This window comes from Callospermophilus lateralis, chromosome 19 (assembly GCF_048772815.1).
Source record: "Callospermophilus lateralis isolate mCalLat2 chromosome 19, mCalLat2.hap1, whole genome shotgun sequence".
Taxonomy (NCBI): Eukaryota; Metazoa; Chordata; class Mammalia; order Rodentia; family Sciuridae; genus Callospermophilus; species Callospermophilus lateralis.
The window spans coordinates 20,929,551-20,951,794 of record NC_135323.1 but is presented as its reverse complement, the minus strand read 5'-3'; the positions used below and the strand labels follow the sequence as shown (position 1 = coordinate 20,951,794).

Sequence of the window (22,244 nt, the reverse complement as noted above, 5' to 3'; positions counted from 1 at the left end):
TGGGGGTTGCTATGGGTCCTCACCTAGCTTAACTGAGTCAGGGACACCTGGCACCACAGATTTCTCCTGTTATTTGTAGACAAACAACTCAGCAGGCTGGGTATGTGCCTAGGAGTGCTCTGTGGGTTTTTCCAAGGACAAGGGTCACGTCCCCTTCCTTAGGACAGGCCTTGAGGTAGAAGCTGCTGTTATTTATTTATTTTAAAAAATGGAGTCACATCAGTTTTTCAGCAGGAAAGAGGGTGTGTATGTGTGTGTGTGTGTGTGTGTGTGTGTGTATGTATGTATGTGTGCCTGTGCGGGCGCGCATGCATGTCTGTATATTGGGTTGAATGTCTATTTGGAGACTTGGGTGAAATTTTCTGAATCTAAAATAAAATATGCAAACTTACCTTCTCTCGAGGGGGCTGCAGCTAGAGCCCAAACAGTTGGCCACACTTGAGCAGAAAGGTAGAATCTTATTCACCCAGATTGGACAATGAAAGCCACATGCGGTAGAGGAGAACTCAGTCACCATCTGCCCTCCTATCTCGGGCCTTCTGATCCTCCTAGTCTCATTCCAGTGTGGCCAGCTGGCTCTAAGGCAGAAATTCCTGTGTGGAATGAACTGTGGTGCCACCAACTGTAGCCAAAGTAGCCCCAAGGAGAAAATGAGCCCCGTGGCGGGGGGGCCCTTTAAACATCCAAGCCCCGCCCCTGCCCCGCCTCCCTGTCCAGCCCAGCCCTTCCCTGCCCTGCCCTACCCTCCGCAGCCAGGAAGTGCTCCCTGGACTGTGAGAGAGTTTCCTGATCTGAGGGTGCTGCTGCTAGCCTGGCTTCTAGATGTGAGTACATCACATTGGTCCCCAAACCAGTGGTGGGTATTTGTCCCTTCCAAGGCTCTCTTTGACCTTGTTCTGCTTTCTAGGGCCTTTTGCTGGGGTAGCTAAGATCTCCCTGAACCTGGGGAAGAAAGGAACAAGGAGGCTGCTTTGGGAGGTTTTGTTTGTTGGAGTTTGCTGCGTTTGGGAGTGAAGGTAGATTAGGGCCACCACTCCCACTCTTCAAATCTCAGGCCTCTCTGACTTCAGGAAGAAGTCTCTCTCCCAAAGTAAGATGGGGACCTTACTAGACACAGTGGTATGTGGCTGTGGTCCCAGAGTTCAGGGCCAGCCTGGGCAATATAGTGAGACACCCCCCGCCCCGCCCCCCCCCCCCCCCCCACATACACACTCTCTTAAAAGGTGGGGACTGGGGCTGTACCTCTGGGGTAGAGCACTTGCCTAGCATGCACAAGGGCCTGGGTTTCTTCCACTCCCACCACCCCACCCCCACACACATGCAAATATGAGGGTCCATTCAGACTCCATCTTGGAGCTAGACTGATTTGGCTGCCCTCATCCTTCACCCTGTAGGGACCTGGGTTCTGGCCTGTCCCTTCAAGTTCCTAGAATGTGATTTGTCCCCGTTGAAGGTTCCTTAACTCTGCCAAATGTTAGGCTTTCCTACTGCCCTTTGCAGGGCTGTGCCAGTAGGGAGCCTTGGCCAGTCACTAGACAGATCATGGGCAGAGTGATCTTAAGGTGGGCTTGATTTCCAAAAGGTGGAGTTGGTAAGAGAGGCTCTCTTCTCTTGAGGAGGAGGAAATGAAAAATAGAAAGCTCAGTTGGACCCACCAGTCTGTGATTCTGGGGATCTTGGAGCTGTTTCTCTAGAGCAGAGGAGGGGGTGGGGGTGGCAGTTGACACATGTCCCCTGTGTACTCTGCTTGGGGGAAACCCCTGGGATATAGGGGAAAGATATGTCCTGTGGAGTGTGCTGGTGGCTCTCCCTGGAAACTCCCACTTGTGAACAGCCTTTGGCACCCAGAGCACCTGGCCTGCCCTGGGGTGGGGCTGTTTGGTTAGGACAGTTCTCTGTAACCTTGAGTGGATAGCCTAGAGACGACCTCAGGGCTCCAAGGAAACTGGGTGCTCAGGCCTCCTTGTTTGGTGTTGCTCTCTCAGGTTCTGAAGGAGCAGAAGTGGGCGCTGATCCTGCCTGCACTCGAGAAAATGCTCACTTATGAACCCCCACTCAAACTATTTCCTGGGAAGTACCCAGCCTTACTCGGGCTCTTAAGTCCTCAATGTAGGATTCAAATCTTCATGCTTCTTCCTGGAAAACCGGAGTCCTCTGGTCACAATGCCCCAGGTGGAATTCTGACTCCAGCCTTTGAGAGCTGTGTGATCCTGAGCAAGTTCCTTAACTTCCAAGTTCTTAGGAAGGAAAAATGAGTTGATTAAAGGCACTTAACTTACTGCAAACCTTACCTGTACCAGGATTCAAGTTAAGAGCTATTATGTGAGGGTACTTTTCTCAAATACAAGTTGGGGAGTCTCTCCTGGAAACCTTGACCCAGTGGGTTCATGCAGGGAAACAGCATGAACAGGATTGAGTATCCCAGCCAGGGGCTGGGGATGTGGCTCAAGCGGTAGCACACTCGCCTGGCACTCCTGCGGCCCAGGTTCGATCCTCAGCACCACATACAAACAAAGATGTTGTGTCCGCTGAAAACTAAAAAATAAATAAATAAATATTTAAAAAAAAAAAAAAAAAAAAGTATCCCAGCCAGATACCAGGCATGGTGGCATGTTCCTGTAGTTTTCCTGCTACTTGGGAAACTAAGACAGGAGGATCATTTGAGCCTAGGAGCTCAAGGCCAGTTTGGGCTACAGACAGGAACCCTTTGTAGCCAAGTCCTATGATTGGGAGTGTTTAGGAAGTATTGTCTTCACCTGAAGGTGGGTTCAGGACAGGCTGTTTATCACAGGGTGGTGCAGCCCTGTAATCCCAGTGACTCAGGAGGCTGAGGCAGGAGGATGGCAAGTTTGAAGCCAGCCTCAGCAACTTAGTGAGATTGTCTCAAAATAAAAAAGGGTTGGGGATGTTGGTCAGTGGTTAAGCACACGTGGGTTCAATCCCCACCCCACCCCCCAAAAAAGAAAATATTGATCTAGCTTAGAGTCTGAATCCTGGTTTCTGGGTCACTTGTAGATTACAATCCTTATCTTCAGTGATTGTCTTTTATTGGCAGCATCCAGGAGATCAAAGGAGTAGGGTTTGGGGCTGGTAGAACTGCTCTGCCCCCCTTGAGGCCACTGAGCTACTCCACTTCCCCCAAAGTGGGTTAGATCTCAAGTAGGGTTTTCTTAAGAAGAAAAGCTCCCAAGATTTTGCCACCAAAAAATTTTAAAATGATTTAACTTCAGCCACACATTCTCAATTCCCATTAATAGTCCCCTAAAGCAGGAAATGGTTTTGGTAAGCCGGGAAACCACCAAATGAAAAACAAGCTCTCTGCAATTTCGGAGTCATGTGACTCATAAAATAGAATGTTTAACTCAGAATCATGAAGGCAAACTCTATTGACCAAAAAAAAAAAAAAAATCCCTGTTTAAACTGAACTTCACACACTTTTCTAAAACTAAGGTTGATGGTCACCCCAGAGCTGGGGTGACCATCCTCACCTCCAACTACAGGCCTACTTGGATAGAGACCCCAGGAATGGGGATAAAGAGGCTGCTTAGAGCTGGGACAGGGGAAGGGCTGAAGGAGAATAAATGAAATTCCCCGCCCTCCAGGAGCATTCTGATTTGATCTCAGGTTTACTCTTGCTCCTAGCTGTTTGTTGAGCTTCTACTATGCATTCCAGATTTCCTTCTCTCTAATTAATGCCTGCAGCTTCAGGAAGCATCATTTATTCCCACTTCACAGTTGAGCAGAGCAAGGCTCAGGTGCTAGTAGGTGACCCAAGATCGTGCTGGTGATGCCAGAACCTGCCAGATTGACACTTTCCCCACTCATCCTCAGTCCTGACTATATATTAGAACCAGTGCTTGGACCCTTCCCCAGCCCAGAAATGGGTGGCTTTAGAAGATCTCCAGGTACTTCTCCTGTGCCTCCTGGGTTGGGTGTGGCTGCTATGCACCTGCTCTTCCCATACTTTGCAGTGTGCCCAAATCCTCAGAGAATCTTGTAAAAATGATGGTTGATTCTACAGTTAGGGGATGGGGACAAGATTCTGCATCACTATTAAGCTTTTAGTTGGTGCTCTGCCACTCGCTCACTGCACACCACATACACAACTTTGGCATCTGCTGTTTCCAATTTACTGCATCTACCAGGTGATTCTGAAGGTCTCTGATAAGTAGGGATTCAGGACTCTTTAATTTTGTCTGAAGCCTGGTATTATTTTAAAGACAGGAGCTTGGGATCACGAGCCCCTCTGTTTTATTTTGTCTTCGCAGTGCTGGGGATTCAAGCCTAGGCCTTGCACATGCTAGGCAAGTGCTCTACCACTGAGCTACTCCCCAGTCCAGGAGCCCCTTTTAAAAATAGAGGATGAACCCAGCTTCAGCTGAAGACGGGACAGGCTATTTAGTTCTCTGCCCATCCATCCCTGACATCCATTATCTGTGTTGTGTTAGGGGAATACTGGTCTCTGAGATTTCAGGTGAATGTTGGCTGTTTTCAGAAAACTTCATGACATTTGAGACACTTGTGGTCAGACCAGGCTGAGCATGTTCTTCATACCCCCAACCCAGCCAACTAGAGGACAGGTCTCAAAGGGACTGAAGGGAGATGGGTGGGGGAGTAGATCTGGGGAGGTAGGGCCAGGCCTGAAGTCTAGACTTTCCAAAAGCCAATACCATCCTTCACCATTGACCTTTTTTTTTTTTTGTATCAGGGATTGAACCTGGGGGTGCTTAACCACTGATCCATATCCCCAGGCCCTCCCCCCCTTTATGTTTATTTTTTAGTTGTAGTTGGACACAATGTCTTTATTTTATTCATTTATTTTTATGTGGTGCTGACAATTGAACCTAGGGCCTCACTCGTGCTAGGCAAGCGCTCTACTGTTGAGCCACAACCCCAGCCCCCTCACTCCTTTTTAGTTTTTTTTATTTTGACTCAAGTTCTTGCTCAGTTGCTGAGGGTGGCCCTGAACTCATGATCCTCCTGCCTCAGGTTCTTAAGCCTTTGGGATTACAGGCATGCACCATTGCGCCCAACCTACCATTAACTTTTGAGGACCCTGATATATGGATATAAAATGCTCTAACGTGTTGTGCATGTCATCTGGTAAGCCACAAAAGTCTAAATCTGAGACTTGTCACAAATGTGATCGCAGGCATAGTATAATGTCAAGACCTGCTCTGAAAGAATTTGGCAAGCAGTCTAGGTGAAAGGCACAGTTTTAGGGCATGTGAGGTGGTCAGGGATAAGATGGGGGCCTGAGGGTACTGAAGCCCAGGCTTGTTCTCCCAGTGAGGCAGGAGCCCACGATCAGCTATGAGGAGGACTCTTGCTGAGTCACTGAGCTGGGCGAGGCTCTGGCCCCCCTGACTGGGCCCAGCTGGAGTGGCAGATGGTGAAGAGGCCTCAGCCCTCGGGGAGGGGGAGATGGCCCAATAAGGAGCCAATCGAGGCTGCTCCCACAGCCTGCTTCCAGCCTATGTGGCCTTCTAGAGTTCAAATCTTCCCTATGGGGCCTCAGAACCCTGCCGCACCTTCGTGCCTACAGCCGGAGCACTTCCTCTTGCCCCATCTGGTTTCCTGGCCATGATTCCACCCTGCAGAGATCCTGGCAAAGCAGTCCCTGTCTGTCAGAAGCCCCTACTTTGCTAAGCCTCTAGTCCTGCAGCTGGGGTGACACAAGACTTGTCACTTTCCTGGTCAGCAAACAAGTGTGGGTTAGGCCAGAATGCCAGGTGGAGAAGGGACCTGCGGTGCTGGGTAAGGAAATTGGGCCTTGGACACTGTCCCTCCACAGCAAAATACTCCGTGCTTAAGGAGAACCTGGAGCTGCTCTGAGCACTTTGTATATAAACTTAATCTCAGGATGCTGAAGTAAGAGGCTATTATCTGTCCACTTTTTGTGGGCAAGGAAGCTGGTTCAGGGAGGTCAAAGGGACTCACATAAGGTCACCCATTGAATAAGGGATTAGAGCCACCATCCAGGGTCCAGGGTCCAGGCAGTGCTAGCTGGTGGATTCCTGCAAAGAGTCCTTCCAGGGTAGGGCCCAGATCATGTTGTGGAACAACTAGAAAATGGAAGCAAAGCCTAGCAGAATGAGCAAGAGAAAGCAAAGAAGGCTCAGATAAGAGCCCGTTGGAGAACAGGGCCAAGAGATTGAAAATGGAGCCCCTGGTTCTCCAAACACAGGAAAGAGAGCCCTGAAGTTGAAAAAGCCACCTTCCTACAAGTTAGGGAAATTAACATCAAGTAAAAATGAGCCAGAGAAAGTATCAAAGTCATATTCCATACAAAATTACAAGATAAAAGAATGAGAAGCCCAGCACAGTGGCACATGCCTGTAATGCGAGCAGTTCAGGAGGCTGAGGCAGGAAGATCCCAAGTTTGAGGCCAGCCTTAGTAACTTAGTGAGACCCCCATCTCAAAATAAAAAGCAAAAATGGGTTGGGGATTTGGGCTCAATGGTAAAGTGCCCCTGGGTTACATCTCCAGTACCAAAAAAGAAAAGATTAAGTAGCAGGGTAACCACCATATGATGTGGAAAGCCACCAGCTGGGAGAAATGGGAGATAAGACCAGCAGGAAATGGATGAGACAGGCAACAAGTTGTAACCCCAGGCAGTCTGAATTCGTGTCCCACTGCACCTTTTGAGGAAGAAAGGACCAGAAATCCATCTAATGCTGATAGTATCACTAACTTGTTTTGTGGCCCTGAGTGACTCATTGACTCTATCTGGGTCTCAACTGCTTAAAACCATACTGTTCATTATAGGATCAGCTAGCCTCATTTTTCTATTTAATATTTTAAAAAAATTTGAGGGGCTGGGCATGGTGGCACACACCTATAATCACAGGATTGCAAGTTGGAGACTAGCCTCAGCAACTTAGCAAGGAAAGCCCTGTCTCAAAATAAAAATGAAATAAAAAGGGCTGGGGATGTGGCTCATCGGGTAAGCACCCCTGGGTTCAAACCCCAGTATAAAAACAAAATGGCCGGGGAGTACCAGGGCTCTGATACATGCCAGACCCATGCTTTACCACTGAGCCACACCCTCGGCCCCTTTTATTTTTTGAGACAGAATCTGACTAAGTTGCTTAGGGTCTCCCTAAGTTCCTGAGACTGGTCTCAAACTTGGGATCCTCCCCTGCCTCAGTCTCCAGAGTCCTTGAGATTACAGGCATGCACTACTACACCCAGCAGATAAAATTAGCCACATTTCAAGTATTGAGTTGTCACATGTGATTAGTCTAAAGACAGCAGATTTAGAATATTTCCATCATTGTAGAAAGTTCTATTGATAATGCTGAGTTAAAGGATTTTTAAAAAATATTTATTTTTAGTTATAGGTGGACATAATATCTTTATTTTATTTTTGTATGTGGTGCTGAGGATTGAACCCAGTGCCTCACGTATGCTAGGCGAGCTCTCTACCTCTGAGCCACAACCCTAGCCCCAGTTAATGCATTGTAAATAGGAGCCAGGGAGCTGATATGCATGCAGCTGCTCAGGTATAAGATAATATGAAGTGCCAGGGACTGGGGTGAGCAGAAAAGTTTGTGTCTCATTGAAAGGGTGCAGCTTGCCAATCATGCTGGTGCAAGTCTGTAATCCAGGAACTCCGGAAGGCTGAGGCAGGAGAATCACAAGTTCAAGGCCAGCCTCAACAAATTAGGGAGAGACTCTCAGTGACTTAGCATTTCCAAAAACAAAAAAGACTGGGAACTGGGGATGTAGCTTAGTGGTAGAGCACCCTGGGTTCAGTTCCCAATACCAAAAGAAAGAACAGGGGTGTACTTGCTACTTGGCTCTTGCCAACTTTGCCACCTGGAAATGTGGATGTTGTGTTGCTGGTTTCCAAAAGCATTAAGAAAAGCAGGAATTCAGAGCTTGTAAAAGTTCATGATTTGGTTTTGGGTTTTTTGTCTTATTTTGGTTTTATACTGGGGATTGAAACCAGGGGTGGTCTACACCCCAGTCCTTTCTATTTTTTGAGATAGTATCTCACTGTGCTGCTGAGGCTGGCCTCAAACTGCAATCTGCCTGCCTCAGCCTCCTGAGTTATTGGGATTATGGGCATGTGCCACCATGCCCAGCTAAAATCAAGTAAAACTGTTCTCTCAGGTCTCTCTTCCAGTTTTGATTCTGTAATTTCTGGGCTTCTGCCTATTTGTCCTGTGAGAAACCACTTCAAAACCATCTTACTTTCATTGTTCCCCAAATGGAAAATTGCCTGAGTGAATAAATGAAGAGCCACTCCTTTTGCTGGTGACTTCAGAAATATGTGGTGGCTGAGGGTGCGGCTCAGCAGTAGAGTACTTACAAACAGGGCCCTGGATTCCACCCTGATATCAAAGAGCAAAGACTCGCCATTCCTGGGATCATCTCAGGAATGAAGAGTCTTAGCTCTGAGATATCAGGGTGGAATCCAGGGCCCTGTTGTATGTATGATTTCAGACACGTTGCTCAGAGTAACAAGCAGGAGCTTATTAGAAGGGATAGGAAAAGGTAAAGGGGGGCATGCTCTCAAGAGAGTGGGGGTCCTCTCAGGAGAATGACATACCCCTGCCACCCACCAATTTTAATGGGGGCCCCAGGGAAAGCAGGATTGCACCAGATGTCCATACTTTGTATGGTCTTACCTTTAGAGGGGAGATTTTACATTTTAATGACCTGCTAAAGATCTAGAGGCAACTTTGAGTGAGCTAGGCCCACACTGACCAGTTGTAATCGGAACCAGTTAGGGGGAATTCTCCTTATCTCCCTGAATTCAGGAATCCGGTCTGTGTAAGGGTCACAAAAGTGTCCCTTCCCCAGGGTAACTGTGTTCAACATTCTTCCTGCAGATCACAGGTATTTCGTGAGGAATGTAGCATTTCTTAAGCTAGGTGGGTAGTTTACTCTTTGAAAGAAAGCATGTGGGGTTAGCATGATAGACCCAGTTTATAGAATTATCCCCTTAACCTCATGTTCCCAAGACTCACGTCTATTACCTACCCCCCCAATGTCCACCCCTCCCCAAAAAAAAAGCAAACAGAAGAAGGAAAAAATCTGTAATCTAAGGACAAGGCTTAGAGTTGCATAGTAAACTTGATTTCCTTTGCTGACTCATAAAAACATGTCCAGAGTCCAAGGGGTGCCGGATGTAGGGATGGGCATTAGGTCATGTGTGTGATGTTCCTGAACAGGCCAGCCTCTGAATGAAACTACCCAGATATGGAGGCAGGTAGCCTGGGGTGGGTGGAATACAAAAATTATTTGCCCCCTTTTCCCTTCCCCGATTCCATAACAACAGGGTGACAACAGACCAGAAAGGGAACTAGAGGCAAACACTAGAATGATTGGCTATTACCAATCTGGGTGATTCTATGGGAGCATCAATTCGGTCAGGGATCCCTTCCCTGGTGGATCACATCTCACCTGTTCACCCCAGTATTGCTTAATGCTCAAGGAAGGGGAGGGGGCAGAAAAAGATCATGCAGATATTCTTTGGCTGCAGGCTAACACTTTATATTGCGCCTGGTCTTTGGGATCCCCTGAAATAAAAGCTGCCTGCCTCTGGAGGAGCCAGAGCGCCCTGCAGAGTGGCTGCTTTCCACTGTGTGCTGGGAGAGGCTACATCTCTGTCCCCATAGACGGATCTACACTTCAGCTGGAGGTAGCTCTAACTCTGTGCACCTAGAGGGGAACCTTTTGATCTAACCTTTTGTGGATGGGCTCTGGTGTCCTGGGTGGGAAAAACAAAGGGGACGCAGGAGTAAGGACAGGAAATTTGAGCTGAAAAATGAAGGGCCACCCATAGGCCATCTTTAGACTGGGGCCTGCCTCATCCCAGGTCCCCTGTGCTTATCCTGTGTCTTCTTCCCATCTGTCTGTCATAGCCCTGTGCTTAGGAGTCACTATGGCAACTGAAGAGTCCATCATCCGCATCCCCCCATACCACTTCATCCATGTACTGGACCAGAACAGCAACGTGTCCCGGGTGGAGATCGGGCCAAAGACCTACATCCGGCAGGATAATGAGAGGTTGGTATAGGGCCAAGAAGGGCACATTGGTCTCTGCCCTGTTCACAAACTTGGGTAGCAGGGAGCTTTTTCCTGTTTGCTGTCTCCTCTGGGAACAGGGACCTGAGTCTTCACACCCCTTCTCGCCTTCTAACAGGGTGCTGTTTGCCCCCGTGCGCATGGTAACAGTCCCCCCACGCCACTACTGCATAGTGACCAACCCTGTGTCCCGGGATGCCCAGGGCTCTGTGCTGTTCGATGTCACAGGGCAAGTACGGCTTCGCCACGCTGACCAAGAGATCCGGTTGGCCCAGGACCCCTTTCCCTTGTACCCAGGAGAAGTGCTGGAAAAGGTACTTGGCTTGCTTCCCCATCCCCCACTCTGCCTGTCCTAGGGCTCTGCACTGTCTTCTGAGGGGACAGTGGGAAGGGTTGGGAGGACATTTGCTTGTTCTCACCAGGGCAGAATTGACTCACCATCTTTCTACTCGCCTTGCCAGCCCCCTTCTTCCTCCTCTGTGTCCCCAACCTACCCTCCTCTCCTGTCTCCACTTTGGAGCCTTGCGGAGATTCCCTTCCATCAAGTGGACGTGATGGAGCCCAACCCATCCTCTATCTCCTGAGGCTCTTCTCACCTCTCACTTCTCTCTCCTTTCCATCTAACTTAGCTGGATATCCCAGCAACTCAGAAGATTGAGGCAGGAAGATTGCAAGTTCAAAGCCAGCTACAGCAATTTAACAAGACCCTCAGCAACTTAGTGAGACCCTGTCTCAAAATAAAAATAAAATATAAAAAGGTCTGGGGATGTGGTTCAGTGGGAAAACTCCCCTGGGTTCAGTTCTCAGTACCAAAAGAAAAAAAAAAAGAGCCCGTTCCTCCATTAAGCCCCAGTTCAAAAGGCTTTCCCAAACTTCTCCTTCAAGTGAATTTCTGCAGAACCACCCTCCCTGACATCTGCAGTCTGGGGAGAATAGTCCTGCCTTATCTCCCTGCTGGAACTGAAACTTTGTGAAGACAGAGGCTGTGTCCTCAGTCACAATGACCAGAGTATCCTGTGTATGGGAGGTGAACAGGGAAAGGGAGAGACTAGCCAGTGTGTGGCCAGAGGGCAGAGTGGTTACTCCATCTTCACAGCCCAGGGCCAGTTTAGTTGGAGTCGGGAGAGCAGGCAAGATTCCCTAGGATTCAAGTCTTGATTCCATTCTTTACTGGCTGTGTGACCTTGAATGTGTCTCCTACTGTCTGTGATCCTTTTTTTTTTTTCCTTTCCTCTCTCTCTCAGAACATTGTCAAATATCAAATGAATTCGTGTTTGTGGAGACATTTCTACAAATTTTTCAAAGGTGCATCTACTTTTTTTGCCTTCTTGTCTGAAGAAGATGTGATGACTGAACACCAATAACTATCTTATAACCATGAGGCAAAACCACGCTTAAAACTTGCTTGTTAATGTTATAATGGTTTATATCTTCCCACCTTCATATAATCCCTAGAGAGCACCGGTGAACAACAAACTAGGAAATTTCATTGATTCAGCTTCCCAGATATTTCTAACACATCTCAAGCCTTCTACTCAGTCTCCCTCTTAGATTATTAGCTCTAACCAACTCCTGAGCTCATCAATGACAGTATCCTCCTACTTGATCTACTCCATCCTTTAGTTCTTTAGATCAGATGTCCTTGGGACCACCTCTACCTTGGGTATTCCACCTGGGTCTTATTTTGGGACATATAAAGATTGATGCCATAGGTTCTGACCTTCATACTATGAGGTTTAACCCCCAAGGTCATAGCACTGAGTGCCCATGGCCTCTTCATCCCCCACTAGGACATCACCCCACTGCAAGTGGTCCTGCCCAACACTGCCCTGCATCTTAAGGCGCTGCTGGACTTTGAGGATAAGGATGGATACAAGATAGTAGCAGGAGACGAATGGCTATTTGAGGGACCGGGTGAGTTAACTCTCCACTGGGAGAGGTCGGGGTCTTTGGTTGGGGTCAGGGTCTTTGCCTTCCCACCATCGCCCTGATCTCTTCTATCCTCAGCTTCTGTTCCATCTCCCCTTTCCCAGGCACGTACATCCCCCGGAAGGAGGTAGAAGTTGTGGAGATCATTCAGGCTACTGTCATCAGACAGAATCAGGCACTGAGGCTGAGGGCCCGCAAGGAGTGCGTGGACCGGGATGGCAAGGAGAGGGTGACAGGTGGGGACCCCAAGGGACACTGATGGTGGGTGGGCAGGAGGGACTTTGCTTGCAGGGGAGGCAGGAAAGCCACTTGTAGCCAGAGGGCAGTGCTTCCCTGGTTTCTCCTTTCTTTTTAAGAGCTGGTCTACAGCTCAGTGGGTAGAGTGCTTGCCTTGTGTGCTCAAGGCCCTGGGTTTGATTCCCATCACCAGAAAAAAGACACCCTTTTTTTGGTAGAGCATCATAGCTATGCATAGTAACTGAGTTTGTTTTCACAAAACTCTGGTGTTTCTGTATTTTTTTTTTAATGAGAGAGAAAAGAGAGAATTTTTTAAATATTTATTTTTCAGTTTTCAGTGGACATAACGTCTTTATTTTTTATTTTTATGTGGTGCTGAGGATCGAACCTAGCACCACGCGCATGCCAGGCGAGCGCGTTACCACTTAAGCCACATCCCCAGCCCTCGGTATTTCTTGAGAACTGTGGAGGGCTGTCCAGCGCTGGCTCTGCCCCAGCCCTGATCCTGTGATCATGAGCACCTGGGCGTGGCCTTGCCCTCTCCCACCCTTCACCATGAGCTGTGGGCAGTGGGCAGTGGCCAGGTCTTATCTGATTCTGGACCAACAATGCAGAGTTCAAATACAGTGAACAAATGCAGCCAAGTGCATTGCAGGATGTGGATCAAAATGCTTTACAAATTGTAACTTATTGAGTCCACCAACAATCTTGAGTTGTCACTTTTCCGTTTTCCATATGGCAAGGCTGAGGCACAGAGGTCCGATGACTTGCCCAGGATATGTGACCAGATGGGGCAAGGCTGAGGCTTGGGCTTCCTTGCTGCTCCAGGAAACAAAAGGATACCCACAACTCTACTAGAGGCACCAGGGTACCAGGGATTGAACTCAGGGTTACTCAACCACTGAGCCACACCCCCAGCCATATTTTGTATTTTATTTAGAGACAGGGTCTCACTGAGTTGCTCAGTGTCTTGCTTTTGCTGAGGCTGGCTTTGAACTCCCGATCCTCCTATTTTAGCCTCCTGAGCTCCTGGGATTATAGGCATGCACCTCCGTGCCTGGCTAATAGAGGCACTTTTCCTGCCCATTTTAGGGGAGGGAAAAACTTAGTCTTTGGGGCATAGAGAAGGAATAGCAGAGTGTTCGCGTAGCAACTCCTTTAGCATTCTAGAAGTTTTTTTTTTTTTTTTAATTCTGGGGAGAAAGGAATGAGTCCAAGGGCTCCTGACAGGCCTTTGAATCTGGGTGCAGTGACTTCTCTTCACCCTTGAAGTCCTGTTATCTAAGCTGTGGAAAAGACATCTGGGGGAGGCTGCATAACTTCTGACCTTGACCTCCTGCCCTTGACCAGGAGAAGAATGGCTGGTCCGCTCTGTGGGTGCATATCTCCCAGCAGTGTTCGAGGAGGTTCTGGATTTGGTGGATGCTGTAATCCTTACGGAAAAGGTCTGTGGCCTGGGGATGAGAAAAGGGACCCTGGGCTAGGGAATGCTCAAAAGTGGCAAAGAATAGCAGCAGACAATGTGAGAGTGAAAGGAAGACATTACTAGGGTCACTATAAAACCCCCAGAGGGCACATCAACTGAGGACTCTCTTGGGCTATCTGGAAGGGTTAAAAAGTCACTCAGACCTGGGAGCAGAGTTAGTGGCCAGTGGTGTTCCCAGAATCCCCCAAGGAAGTGGTAGGAGGAAGTTGGAGGGAGACTTACTGAACACCCAGCGTCTCCTTCTGCAGACAGCCCTGCACCTCCGGGCTCGGCAGAACTTCCAGGACTTGCGTGGAGTGACCCGCCGCACTGGGGAGGAGTGGCTGGTGACAGTACAGGACACAGCAGCTCACGTGCCCGATGTTCATGAGGAAGTACTAGGAGTTGTGCCCATCACCACACTGGGCCCCCAAAACTACTGTGTGGTCCTTGACCCCGTCGGACCAGATGGCAAGAACCAGCTGGGACAAAAGCGGGTCATCAAGGTGAGTTCCTCCTTTACCCCAGAGCCTGTCCTATGAGGGTAAATGCTCTTGAGTGACAGGAGGCTTCTGACTTCCACCCTTTCCACAGTCTAGAAACACCCTTGGTGCCTTTGCACACTTAGTTCTGTGTGCCTAGGACCCTTCCCATTTGAAACCCGGGCAGCCTCCAGGGAACCTCAGGGACGTGCTTCCTGCTCTGCATCCTGCCCCCTCACCCCATGCCCGAAGACCCTGAAACCCTGTCTCTTCTGTGTTCTGGAACCTTGGTCATCTTGTGTAAAACAAATCCCAGTTTACCCTTCTCCCCCGCTCCATGAACTTTATGTGGGGACTCCAGGGACCGCATACTTCCTCTAAAGGGCTGCGCAGAAGGTAGTTTCTGCCTATAGCACAGGGTTGCTGTTGAAGCCCAGTGGTTCAGCTGTTGTCTTGTAAATGCAGCCCAGACAACGCATAAACAGAGGAGGCCGCCATGTTCCCAGAATATTGCATTATTTTATTTATTCTTATTTATCTATTATTTTGGTATTGGGGATTTAACTCAGGGGCGCTCTACCCCTGAACTATTATCTCCAGCCCTTTTTAGTTGTTATTTTGAGACAAGATCTTGCTTAAATGGCCCCAGGCTAGCCTGAAACTTGTGATCCTCCTGCGCCATCCTCCTGAATTGCTGAGATTACAGGCATGCACCACCATATCCAGCTTTGTAACTCTTGTGAATAGGTTAACTCCAAACAGTTTAAGTTGGAGCTGGGTGAGGTTGTGGTGCATGCCTGTAATCCCAGCAGTTCTGGAGGCTGAAACAGGAGAATTCCAAGTTTGAGGTCAGCCTCAGCAACTTAGCAAGACTTTGTCTTAAAATTTAAAAAAAATATATAAAAAGGGGGCTGGAGTTGTGGCTCAATGGTAGAGTGCTCGCTTCACACATGTGAAGCACTGGGTTTGATCCTCAGCACCACACAAACAAAACAAGTAAGTAAGAAGGGCTGGGCATGTGGCTCAGTGATGAAGCACCCCAGGGTGCAATCCCCGCTATCAAAAAAAAGTTTAACTTGTAGTGATCCAGGTGTGACAGTTCACAGAATCTTTCAGAGACATGTTTGACTAAGTGAGATTCTATAGCCTTTAGACCTCACAGTCCAGAGAGTGCACCACAGTATTATAATGTGGGGGTGGGGCATGCTTTGGGGCTCCTGTACTCAGCACAAGCCCAGGATAGCATAGGGCTGGGGAGGTGCCACTGGAGGCACCTGTATCCCTGGGTGGCAACTGCTCCTAACCCTCTCCTCACCTGTCTCCCCACCAGGGAGAGAAGTCTTTTTTCCTGCAGCCAGGGGAGAGGCTGGAGCGAGGCATTCAAGATGTGTATGTGCTGTCGGAGCAGCAGGGGCTGCTGCTGAGGGCTCTGCAGTCCCTGGAGGAGGGGGAGGAGGAGGAGAAGGTCTCCCACCAGGCGGGGGACCGCTGGCTCATCCGAGGGCCCCTGGAGTATGTGCCATCTGCCAAGGTGGAGGTGGTGGAGGAGCGGCAGGCCATCCCTCTGGACGAGAATGAGGGCATCTATGTGCAGGACGTCAAGACTGGAAGGGTAACTGCTGAGGGATGGGCGGCTGTCACTGCTATGTGACCATGGTGGTGACTTCCTCTGAGCAAACATCTGATGCTGCTGGAGAGAGGCACATGGTGGGCATGGGGGAGGGGACGCCAGCAATGTCTATAATAGCATCTGCGTGGGCTGCTGGTGGACTCGAGGGCATTCCATGGAATATTTGCCATTTCTTTGTCTAAAATATCTTACTTCAAAACTGTAACTGAAGCCGGGCATGGTGGCACATGCCCATAATCCCAGCAATTTGGGAGGCTGAGGCAGGAGGATCACAAGTTTGAGGGCAGCCTCAGTAACTTAGCAAGACTCTAAGCAATTTAGTGAGACCCTGTCTCAAAAATTAAAAAGGGCTGGAGATGTGGCTTAGGGGTAAAGAGCTCCCTGGGTTCAATCTCTGGTAGCAAAAAAAAAAAAAAAAAAACCGAAACCTCAAACTGCGGGGATGAGCCTGGTACTGGGATGGTGATTCTGCCCCACTGCAAATCTGGTCCTAGGTTGAACACCTCACTGGAGTGTGACCTGGGAGCAATAACACCCTCCTCCCCCATGCCCATATGCTAGTGAAAGATTTCCCTTTTGCTGCTTCACCTAAAATTTCAACCTTGGTTTGACTGAGGACTACATCTCCAACCTCTTTATCTAAGAATCCAACCTAGAAATACACATTAGAATCTGAGGAGGTACTTCCTAGCATTGCATCTCTCTGTGATGCCCTCTAAGCATCCCAGGAATAATAATATTAAGCACTTGCTGTATGCCAAGTGTTGTTGTTTGAACTGGACACATGAAGCAGTTAGGTCCTTGACCCCACAAGGTGGCCACGGTCATGTCCATTTTACAGATGAAGAACCCAAAGTAAAGGCTTGAGTAGCTTGCCCAGATGAAGCTTTGCTGCATGGACCATGCTGACCTGCTGTGTTGCTCCACGGTGGATCAGCTCTGCTCAAGACGGCTCTAACCCTCACTGATAAGACCTCTGCTTGTCCCCACCTCTCAAGGTACGTGCTGTGATCGGAAGCACCTACATGCTGACGCAGGATGAAGTCCTGTGGGAGAAGGAGCTGCCCCCTGGGGTGGAGGAGCTGTTGAACAAGAGGCATGACCCTCTGGCAGACAGGGGCAAGGAGGACACAGCTAAGACCCTTCAGCCCTCAGCTCCCCGGAACAAGACGCGTGTGGTCAGCTACCGCGTCCCTCACAACGCAGCCGTGCAGGTGTATGACTACAGAGAGAAGAGAGCCCGGTGAGCGGCTGGCCCCAGCCTGCGGGGTGGTAGGGGAGGCTCTCCCCCCACCTGACTTCTGGCTCTCCCCCCACCTGACTTCTGGCTCTCCCTTCAGGGTGGTCTTTGGGCCAGAGCTGGTGTCGCTGGGTCCTGAGGAGCAGTTCACAGTGTTGTCCCTGTCGGCGGGGCGGCCCAAGCGTCCCCATGCCCGCCGAGCCCTCTGTCTGCTGCTGGGACCTGACTTCTTTACAGATGTCATCACCATAGAAACAGCGGATCATGCCAGACTGCAGCTGCAGCTCGCCTACAACTGGTGAGGGCTGGGAGTCTTGGGTGAGGGCCTGCTGGGTGCAGCCCTGGGGAGCCCTGAGAAAGAGAGATGCCTCCTAATGAGGGCAGAATGCCTGACTCCATGCCTGGTGCAGAGGGAAGCCAGGCGAATCCAGGGAAGTTGTGGGCTCACTCACATTCTGCCACTTTGAGAACCAGTAGCTGAACACTACCCCAGGGAAACTCCCAACATGCATTTAACACAACACAAGTGAAAGGTTATTAAAAGATCAATGGGATACAGCAGGCAGGAGTGGGCAGACCATGTGGCCAAAGCACCTGTTCTGAAACCACAGCCCAGCTCTGCTTCTCCCTAGCTATGGACCTGTGCAAACCACTTGGTGCTCTCCTCAGCTTACCTATGTGTAACAGCATCACCTACATCACAGGGCTGTTGACAGGGTGCTGAGAGAATTAGAACAGTCCCTGTATATGACAAGAGTTCCAATGGCAGCCCTTAGAATTAGGGTGAGATAAGTTACCTGCAGAACTAATGCTTACCAACTCCCACGTGTGTGTTTCTCATTTCTTGGCTGAGAGTAGCCAGTACCATGTGAGGTGGATGGGTTCGGCATATTCCAGGGCACTGTGGCATAATCATTAAGAGACAGATTGCCTAGATTCAGAATTCCTTCCTGCCACACATTGTATGATTTTTGGGCAAGTCAGTTAACCTCTTTAAAATGTGGAGAATATTTATCCCCGCTTACTAGGGTAGCTGAGAAGATTAAATGGAAACATGGTATGTTCCTTGGGACCTAACTTGGTACAAGTTAGCATTATCTATTGTAAGGGGCCCTGCCCAGCTATAGGGGATGAGTGTTGAAATTCTACTCAGAGAAAGTCTTTTTTTGGGGGGGGGCGGGGACTGAGCCACATCTCCTGCCCTTTTAATTTTTTATTTGGACATTTACAGACAGGATCTTGCTGAGTTGCTTAGGGCTTTGCTAAGTTGCTGAGGCTGGCTTTGAATGTGCCGTCCTCCTGTCTCAGCCTCCTGAGCCACTGAGATTACAGGCTTGTGTCACTGTGCCTGGTTAAGAAAACAGCTTTCTCTTCTGGGCCTCTTTGTCCATAGGCACTTTGAATTGAGTGACTGGAATGATCCTCAGGAGGCAGCCAAGCTCTTCTCGGTGCCTGACTTTGTGGGGGATGCCTGTAAGGCCATTGCCTCCCGGGTGCGAGGAACTGTGGCCTCTGTCACCTTCGATGACTTCCATAAGAACTCGGCTCGCATCATTCGCACAGCCGTCTTTGGCTTTGAGACCTCAGAAGTCAAGGGCTCTGATGGCATGACCCTGCCCAAGCCCCGGGACCTGGCCATCTTCCCCCAAAATGGGCTGGTAGTGAGCAGTGTGGATGTGCAGTCAGTGGAGCCTGTGGATCAGAGGACCCGGGACGCCCTGCAGCGCAGTGTCCAGCTGGCCATTGAGATCACCACCAACTCCCAGGAAGCGGCAGCCAAGTGAGTGACACCTGGGGCTCAGCTGCCTAGAATGCCTCTCTGGGGTCTCCATCTTCTACTCCCAGGGCGTGAGTAGCATGGAGTCCATTATGTCCACCTGCTGCATCCTTGTCCTCTAGGACCTCTTTACACTGTGGATAACGTGACCCACTTAAAAATGTGACTAAGGTGTCACCTGTACTCCCTTAGCTTCCCACCTTGCTCCTGGTGCAGGGGGTACGGATTAGCAGTGGAGTGCTTGCCTAGCGTGCATGAGGCCCTGGGTTCCGTCTCTGGCACCGCAAATGAATTCCTTTCTAAGGGCTTCCAAGTCTGGCCTCCATGCATCCCAACTCCCAGCCTGCCTCCCTAGTGGACGGAAATGTTCCTGCCTCACTGACTCCCTTCTCGTCCCCACATATGCAGCTTTTCCCCACCTTTTATTTGGGGGAGTTGTGCTGGGAACTGAACTCCTGGGCACTCGACCACTGAGCCACATCCCAGCCCTGTTTTGATTTTTTTTGTTTTGTTTTGTTTTTAAAGAGAGAGAGAGAGAGAGAGATATTTTAATATTTTTATTTTTTTTAGTTATTGGGGGACACAACATCTTTGTTTGTATGTGGTGCTGAGGATCGAACCCGGGTCGCACGCATGCCAGGCGAGCACGCTACCACTTGAGCCACATCCCCAGCCCCTTGATTTTGTTTTGAGACAGGGTCTCCCTGAGTTGCTTAGTACCTCGCTAGTGCTGAGGCTGTTTTTTACTCGAGATCCTCCTGCCTCAGCCTCCTGAGCAGTTGAGATTACAGCCGTGCGCCACTGTGCTCAGCAGCTGAGATTACAGGTGCGTGCCACTGCGTCCGGCCCAACATCCTTTTGCACAGCCTGTTCCACTGCGTAGAAAGCGCTTCCTCCAGAGCATTTTCAAACCAGGCTCCTCCTCTTGATCTCAGTCTGAAGGTCGCCTCCTTTTCTTTCTCTCATGACTGCAATAGCACCCTCTTTGCCTAGACACCCATTTTACCATCTCCAAGGTGCTTGTTTCTATCTGAAATCGCCCTTGCTTACTTGTTTTTCCCACTGGAGGGGATATTGGGTGAAGCAGGGGCCCTGAGCATGCTACCTTCCCCAGGTCTAGAGCCACCCTGGGGATGCGAACAGCGTGCCCGCTGTTTTGAGTGGAGGTGCGTGTCCAGTGCCTTCTGGAGGCCAGGGTCTGTCCTGGCTCCCTAAGGCTTGGCAGTCTCTGCCCTTGGCAGTCCTCTCCAGCTGTGGCCCCATGCCAGCATCTCAGCCTGTCCCTGATCTCATCCAGGCACGAGGCCCAGAGACTAGAACAAGAAGCCCGAGGCCGACTAGAGAGGCAGAAGATCTTGGACCAATCAGAAGCTGAAAAAGCTCGCAAAGAACTCCTGGAGCTTGAAGCTTTGAGGTGGGTGGAGAACCAGAGGAGGATGGTCTTGGGAAATGGTGGGTGGGGGCACCAGGGCGTGTTTGAGTTGGAACAGCATGTTGCATGGCCTAAATCAAGGCCCCAAGTGGTCAGGGCTTTCTTTTGAGTCTTATGGGACTCTGCCTTCCCCTCCAGCATGGCGGTAGAGAGCACCGGGACTGCCAAGGCTGAGGCTGAGTCCCGTGCAGAGGCTGCGCGGATTGAGGGCGAAGGCTCCGTGCTGCAGGCCAAGCTGAAGGCACAGGCTTTGGCCATTGAGACGGTGAGTTGGGGACTGCTTGTGGAAGGGTGTGGCCTTGGAACCTGGAAGAGACCCATTCATTATGGTCCCTGAAGCCAAGCAGGATACCAAGCACCCTAATATAAAGCCTTCTTCAAGTACTTTGTGTTTTACAAAGACCTTTGCCCTATAGCAATGCATTTAATCCATTCTTTGAAAGTAAAGATTATTATACTCATTTTGCAGATGAGTACTCAAACACTGACACCTTTGTGCCAGTTATGTGAAGCATGTGCTTTACATTCATGTTCTTATTTTGTGCTTGAAATCCCATTGAGGTAGGTCTTATCTTTTTTTTTTTTTTTTTTTTTTTTTTTGTGGTATCAGAGATTGAACCCAGGGGTGTTTTACCACTGAGCTACATCCCAGCCCTTTTTTATTTTCTACAGGATCTTGTTAAGTGGCCCCGGTTGGCCTCAAACTGGCAATCCTCCTGTGTCAGCCTCCTAAGTAGCTGGGATCACAGGCATGAGCACCACTGCACTGATGCTCAGATGAAGGAGCGCTGTGCGTCACTAGCTGAGCAGTGGCAGAGCGAGGATTCACACCCTGCTGACTAAAAGATTAGAGCTGTGTTCCCTCTGCCTCAGTTCCTTCAGGAACACTGGCTAGGGTGACTTTCTGGACAGTTCCCAGGGACCACATGATCTGAAGCCAGCCACGTTTCTTCCCTTGCAGGAGGCTGAGCTCCAGCGGGTCCAGAAAGTACGAGAGCTGGAACTGGTCTATGCCCGGGCTCAGCTGGAGCTGGAAGTGAGCAAGGCCCAGCAACTGGCTGAGGTGGAGGCAAAGAAGTTCAAGCAAATGACAGAGGCGCTGGGCCCCAGCACCATCAGGGACCTGGCTGTGGCCGGGCCAGAGATGCAGGTGAGGGTTAGGGGGAGGTTGGTGACGTGTGTTCATCTTGGGACCAGCCTTGGAACTAAGAAGGCAGAAAGGAAATAACATCTAGAGTGTCATGGAGAGGGAGTGAGCAGACGTCCCTTTATCACTTGTCACTTGAGCATGGTGTCATGTGTGTCAACATCAGGCACTGTATTAGACTCAACAGAGAGCTGGAACTCTTGGGGGAGATGGTGAATACCTGGGGTGTTGGTCTGTGACCGATGCTTCCAAGGAAGGCGGGCCAGGTGATGGGATGAGGGGGAGCTGACACTTCAAATCGGTTGGTTTCAGGAGGGTCACTCGGAAGTGCAAGAAGTGACCAACATCTAACCCTGTCTTCTTTCCTTCCTCCTCCTCCTCTTCACCTCCAGGTCAAACTGCTCCAGTCCCTGGGTCTGAAATCCACCTTGATCACTGATGGCTCCTCTCCCATCAACCTCTTCAACACAGCCTTTGGGCTGCTGGGGCTAGGGTCTGATGGTCAGCCCCAGGCCCGAAAGGCGGCTAGTGGGCTCAGCCCCCAGGAGGGTTTACATATTCAGGGTCCTCCCGCCCCTCAGACTGCTGGAGGCAACCAAATTGTGCCTTAGCTCTTACTCACAACTGACCAATAAAGTGGACATTTCTGGGCATTTAAATTCTTAATCTCAAGCCTGGGCTATGAGGAGCTTACTGGTGGAGGGAAGTGTACCCCTGACATCTGGAAGATAATTACTAGAGACTATGCACATCTGTAAAGAGGAGAGGAAATGGAGTCAGAGATGAGCCCAAAGTTGCCCTGATCACAATGGGATTCCCAAAGCCTTAGCAAGCTGTCTGTCCTTTAGGGAGTCAACTTTCCTAGA

At 49.8% G+C, this 22,244-nt stretch overlaps 1 protein-coding gene across 2 annotated transcripts; it reads left to right on the top strand.

The window, feature by feature from the left end:
- Positions 1-741: 741 nt before the first annotated feature.
- On the top strand, positions 742-22,022 carry LOC143638233 (major vault protein). 2 transcript variants are annotated; one of them, XM_077105941.1, is made up of 15 exons: positions 742-824; positions 9,877-10,021; positions 10,158-10,353; positions 11,830-11,953; positions 12,073-12,204; positions 13,556-13,650; positions 13,940-14,176; positions 15,483-15,764; positions 16,781-17,025; positions 17,123-17,320; positions 18,416-18,802; positions 20,097-20,213; positions 20,370-20,496; positions 21,193-21,381; positions 21,771-22,022. In XM_077105941.1, exons 2-15 carry the CDS (start codon positions 9,897-9,899, stop codon positions 21,987-21,989), a joined length of 2,673 nt encoding a protein of 890 aa, XP_076962056.1. In that variant the 5' UTR covers positions 742-824; positions 9,877-9,896; the 3' UTR covers positions 21,990-22,022. The 2 variants fall into 2 exon arrangements, with proteins under 2 accessions (XP_076962056.1, XP_076962057.1); XM_077105942.1 differs by lacking the exon at positions 742-824 and adding an exon at positions 9,615-9,653.
- Positions 22,023-22,244: the final 222 nt, after the last annotated feature.

Coding starts and splice junctions, on each gene's coding strand:
- LOC143638233 (XM_077105941.1), top strand. CDS start 9,897: ATGGCAACTGAAGAGTCCATCATCCGCATCCCCCCATACCACTTCATC. Junction 14,177..15,482: donor GACAAAAGCGGGTCATCAAG/GTGAGTTCCTCC, acceptor TCTCCCCACCAG/GGAGAGAAGTCTTTTTTCCT. Junction 18,803..20,096: donor TCCCAGGAAGCGGCAGCCAA/GTGAGTGACACC, acceptor GATCTCATCCAG/GCACGAGGCCCAGAGACTAG.